This window comes from Calidris pugnax, unplaced genomic scaffold (genome assembly GCF_001431845.1).
Source record: "Calidris pugnax isolate Ruff unplaced genomic scaffold, ASM143184v1 scaffold335, whole genome shotgun sequence".
Taxonomy (NCBI): Eukaryota; Metazoa; Chordata; class Aves; order Charadriiformes; family Scolopacidae; genus Calidris; species Calidris pugnax.
In genome coordinates this window covers 1,230,839-1,235,649 of record NW_015091148.1, presented here as the reverse complement: position 1 = coordinate 1,235,649, position 4,811 = coordinate 1,230,839, and the positions used below count along the sequence as shown (strand labels likewise).

The window sequence follows — 4,811 nt, the reverse complement described above, 5'->3', positions numbered from 1 at the left end:
CCTCCCCCAAGCCCCCCCCCCCCGTTTCAGGCTGACCCCCCCTTGTTTCCTGGCAGACTGGCTGGTGGACAGGAGACACTGTAACCTGAAATGGCAGAGCCAGGTGCTGGCCATCCGCGAGAAGATCAACGCGGCCATCCAGGACATGCCGGAGAACGAGGAGATCAAGCAGCTGCTCGCGGGGGCCTGTGAGTGGAGTTTGGGGTCGGGGTGGCCCAGGAGAGCTGGGACACTCCCGGGGGGTGCTGCACCGGGAGCCTGTTCCCAAGGGCTCGGTTATGGCAGCCTCCTGGGGAGGAGATGGGGAGCTGGTGACACGGTCTCCTCCTGAGACCTGCGCTCCCCGGGCTGAGCTGGGAGAGGGGTGACACCCGGGGGGCCTCCCAGTGACCCCATCCCTCCCTCCGACACAGACCTGCACTACTTCCACTGCCTGAGGATTGTGGAGATCCTCAAGGGCACTGAGGCTTCCACCAAGAACCTCTTCGGACGCTACTCGTCCCAGCGCATGAAGGTGAGTGGGGGCCTGGGGACGTGGGGCCGGTGAGGGCCGGGGTGTTCGCGGCCTCCCCCACCCTCTGCTGCCTCCTCCCCAGGACTGGCAGGAGATCGTGTCCCTCTACGAGAAGGAGAACACCTACTTGGGTAAGACAGCTCTGGAGAGCCCTTCGGGAGGTGTCCATGGGTGGCTTTTGGTCTCCAAACTGGGATGAGGTGGGCAGGAGGTGGTGGGGTGAGGGCCCTGAGCTGAGCTGCCTCTGCTGTGTGGCCGGGACAGCAGCCACGATGTCTGGGGCACCCTGAGGGCATCCTGGGGGGAGTTGATACGACCTCTTAACATCCCCCCTTGCCCCCCACCACCCGCAGCCGAGCTCTCCAGCCTCCTGGTGCGCAGCATCAGCTACGAGATCCCCTCTCTGAAGAAGCAGATCGGCCGGTGCCAGCAGGCCCAGCAGGACTTCGCCCGCCGCGAGGAGGAGTGTCAGCTCGGGGCAGCCGAGCTGCGGGAGCGCTTCTTCGCCTCCTGCAAGCAGTACGGCATCAGCCACCTTCCCCCCCCATACAAAGCAGCCCCCCCACCCCTGCCTTTGGCCTCGGCAGGGATCAAGCTGGGACCTTGTGTCCCATATGGTGTCCCCATGGTGCCACCTTCCCGGTGGGAAGGGTGTAGGGTGACCCCCACAGCCCTCCATCCCCTTCCTGCCCACCTCTAGCTCCGCACGCAGAGGGAGAAGCCACCCTGGGGGGGTGTCCTGGCTCCAGCCCCCCCACCCTGCCACATCCCTGCTCTGTCCCGCAGGGTGACAACGTGCGCCAGGAGCTGCTGGCCCTGGTGAAGGACCTGCCGACGCTGCTGTGTGAGATTGGAGCAGGAGCCAGCGCGCTCTCCGAGGCCATCGAGCTCTACCAGGCCTGCGTGGAGTTCGTGTGCGAGAGGTGGGTGTGGGGGGCGCAGGGATGGACCCCCCCACGTCTCCCCTCCCCACGTGTGGGGACAGCAAACTGGGCTGGCGGGGGGGTTCCTGCCTGTCCCCAGGCTGGGGCTCTCCCAGAAGGGACCCTGGTGGGGTTGGGGGTGCTGGGAGGGGTCGCTGATGTCCCCGTGGTGGTTGCCAGCTCCTCAGAAGTGGTGGTGCCCCTGCTGCGGCACGTGGGGCAGAAGGGCAACACCACGGTCTACGAGTGGAGGACGGGGCTCCAGCCCCTGCGGGTGGAGAGGCCCGAGGTGGAGGAGGTGCCGGAGCAGCCGAAGGAGGACACGGTATGTCCTGGCCAGCCGGGGCCGAGCCGAGGGGCTGGGGACACCCAGTGACTTAACCCCGCCTTAGGGTCAGGCTGTTTGGGGTTTCAGGGGGTCTGGTGTCCTCCTCCCCACAGATCGACTGGGGAGACTTCACCCTGGAGCCCAGCAGGGCGGGTGACGGCGCCGCTGCCAACGGGGGAGCCCAGAGCGACGAGATCGACTGGGGCATTACTGTAGAGCCCACTCCCCAGGTTCGTGACCCCTGGCTGTGTGTGAGTTTGGGGTCTGGCCCCTTCTCCAGGGCTAGGGTGGGGATCTGGGGGTGTCCCGGCTCCCCCCCTCCTCTCACAGGGCACCTTTTCTCTGGCAGCAGGATGATGGCATCGACTGGGGAGATGGTGAAGGCGAGGAGGTGCAGATCACGGTGCTGGAGGCTGGCACCGAGGGTGAGCGTGGCTGCCGAGGGGGGCAGGGGGTCCCAGGCATCCCCCACCCTGCCTTTACCCCCCCTCCCCTGCCTGCGGTGACCCCCAAACACCCTGGGGTGCAGGAAGATCTGTCGGGGACTCCACTCAACAGTGGGGTGGGGTGATGCTGAGCACCCTGTGTGGGACGGGCCGTGGTGTGGGGGGGTATGGCCGGGCTGTCCAAGCCATGGACACCCCTTCCCTGCTCCTTCCCTGTCCCTCTGACCCCCTGGTTCCCCCCCCAGTGCCCGAGGGGGTCGCCTGCGGCTCCGACGCCCTGACGCTCCTGGAGAACACTGAGACCCGGAGCCAGTTCATTGACGAGCTCATGGAGGTGGGTGTGAGGTGGTGGGGGGGGTTTGAGGTGGGCAAGGAGCAAGGAGCAGCTCCACCACCATCCATCCCACCCCGGGGATGGCAGTACCCGAGTGTCCCCCCTGCCCTGTCCCCGCAGCTGGAGCTGTTCCTGTCCCAGCGCCTGGTGGAGATGGAGGAGGAGGCCGACGTGGTGGCCGTGAGCCAGTTCCAGCTGGCCCCCGCCGTGCTGCAGGGCCAGACCAGCGCCCACGTGGGCTCCCTCCTGGCCACCACCCGGGCTCTGCTGGGCCAGCTCTGCACCCGCAGCATGCAGCACCTCTTCATGATCCTCGCCTCCCCCAGGTCCTCGCTCGGGGCCGGGGGGAGGAGAAAAACAGGGGGGTTTCATGGATTTGACAGAGTTGGAAGGGACCTCTAGAGATCATCTGGTCCAACTCCGTGGCCAAAGCAGGGCTGCCCAGAGCACATCACTCAGGAGCATCCAGGCGGGTCCTGAATGTCTCCAGAGAAGGGGACTCCACACCCTCCCTGGGCAGCCTCTGCCAGGGCTCTGCCACCCTCACCCCAAACAAGTTCTTCCTCAGATTTGAGTGGAACTTCCCATGGTCCAGTTTGTGCCCGTTGCCCCTCGTCCTGTCACTGGGAACCACTGAGAAGAGTCCAGCTCCATCCTCCCTCAAACAGCCCTTTAGATCCTTGTCAGCATTCATAAGATCTCCCCTCATCCTTCTCTTCTCCAGGCTGAAGAGTCCCAACTCTTTGAGCCTTTCCTCATCAGGGAGATGCTCCAATCCCTCCATCATCTCTGTTGCCCTACGCTGGACTCTCTCCAGCAGTTCCCTGTCCCTCTTGAACTGGGGAGCCCAGAACTGGAGGCAGGATTCCAGTTGTGGCCTCCCCAGTGCAGAGCAGAGGGGGAGAATGACCTCCCTCCACCTCCTGGCCACACTTCTCCCTATGGAGCCCAGGATCCCATTGGCCTTTTGGCCACAAGGGCCCATTGCTGGCTCCTGGAGATCCTGCCATCCACCAGGACCCCCAGATCCTTTTCCTCAGCAGTACTTCCCAGAAGATCCACCCCTAACCTATATTGGTGCCTGGGGTTCTTCCTCCCCGGGTGTAGGACCTTGCATTTGCTCTTGTTGGACCTCATGAGGTTCTTCTCTGCCCAGCTCTCCAGCCTGTCCAGGTCCTGCTGGGTGGTGGCACAGCCCTTGGAACTTGGGAGAGTCAAGGGCTTGGGAGTGAGGGACAGATCTGAGCCAGGAGGTGGAGATGTCCTGGGGTGGGGTGGGGATGGCAGCAGGGTGGGCCATGGAGGTGAGGGAGGTCCTGGCTGTCCCCAAACAGGTACGTGGACCGGGTGAGCGAGCTGCTGCGGCAGAAGCTGAAGCAGGCGGAGCTGCTGTTGGCCAAGAAGGAGGTGATGAGCCAGAAGCGGCAGGAGGCCCTGGCGGAGCAGGGCTCTTTGGAGCCCAAGCTGGACCGGCTGCTGGAGAAGACCAAGGAGCTCCAGAAGCTGGTGAGGGAGGGTGGTAGACCCCGCTGCAGGGCTCCCCCCAACCCTTTTTCCACCCCCTTCCACCTCCTGACCCCCTTGGCGTTGTCTTGCAGATCGAGGCCGATGTCTCCAAGCGCTACAACGGGCGGCCGGTCAACCTGATGGGTGTCTCCCTGTGACCCCCCCATCCCATCCCGGGACAGGCACCCCCGGGGGGGTCCTGCACCCCAGACCCCCCCCTTTTCACAGCCTTGGGGTGCTGGTAACGTGGCCATGGCCTCACTGCAGGGGGGCGGATGTTGCTGAATAAATCAAATCCCATCTCCCACCCATCGCTCTGGATTTTGGGGGGGGAGAGGAGCCCCTAACCCCCCTGCTGTGTGTCTGGGGTGACACCGGGGACACATCCCTGTCCTTGGGGTGGCCCTTACGGGGGGGTTCTCCCCACTGGGGGCCACCAGCCTTTGCCTAGGCGGGGTGGGAGGGGTTGGGGACACAATGTGGTGGTGGTGGTAGAGGGGGGGGTGGGCTATTCGATTTTAATTTCATAGCAGAGCAGTTGATTCATGGCCGGTTGTCGCCGCCGGTGACGCCCGTAATGACTTTCCATCAGGATGAAAAGTGGAGTGACACCGCTCATTATTCCTCCCGCTCGTTATCGCCGCCTGATGGGGGGGGGCCCCCCGCCCCCGCCGGACAGTGAGCGATGGCCCCCATTAATCACACACCCCCCCCCAGCCCCCATCCCTTCCCAGGCAGAGCCTGGCCATACTGGGCTGTA

At 64.7% G+C, this 4,811-nt stretch overlaps 1 protein-coding gene across 2 annotated transcripts in view; it reads left to right on the top strand.

Annotated features, from left to right (window-relative positions):
* CDK5RAP3 (CDK5 regulatory subunit associated protein 3) overlaps positions 1-4,358 on the top strand; it is a 21,834-nt gene extending 17,476 nt beyond the window's left edge. The window contains exons 3-14 of one of the 2 annotated variants that reach the window (XM_014959021.1): positions 57-188; positions 414-514; positions 597-645; positions 868-1,046; positions 1,301-1,437; positions 1,618-1,762; positions 1,879-1,995; positions 2,118-2,190; positions 2,457-2,545; positions 2,666-2,871; positions 3,880-4,051; positions 4,144-4,358. In XM_014959021.1, the coding sequence (XP_014814507.1) occupies positions 146-188; positions 414-514; positions 597-645; positions 868-1,046; positions 1,301-1,437; positions 1,618-1,762; positions 1,879-1,995; positions 2,118-2,190; positions 2,457-2,545; positions 2,666-2,871; positions 3,880-4,051; positions 4,144-4,209 (1,377 nt within the window). In that variant the 5' untranslated portion in view covers positions 57-145 and the 3' untranslated portion in view covers positions 4,210-4,358. Of the gene's footprint in view, positions 1-56; positions 189-413; positions 515-596; positions 646-867; positions 1,047-1,300; positions 1,438-1,617; positions 1,763-1,878; positions 1,996-2,114; positions 2,191-2,456; positions 2,546-2,665; positions 2,872-3,879; positions 4,052-4,143 lie in introns of both variants that reach the window. The other variant, XM_014959020.1, reaches the window with a different exon arrangement.
* Positions 4,359-4,811: the final 453 nt, after the last annotated feature.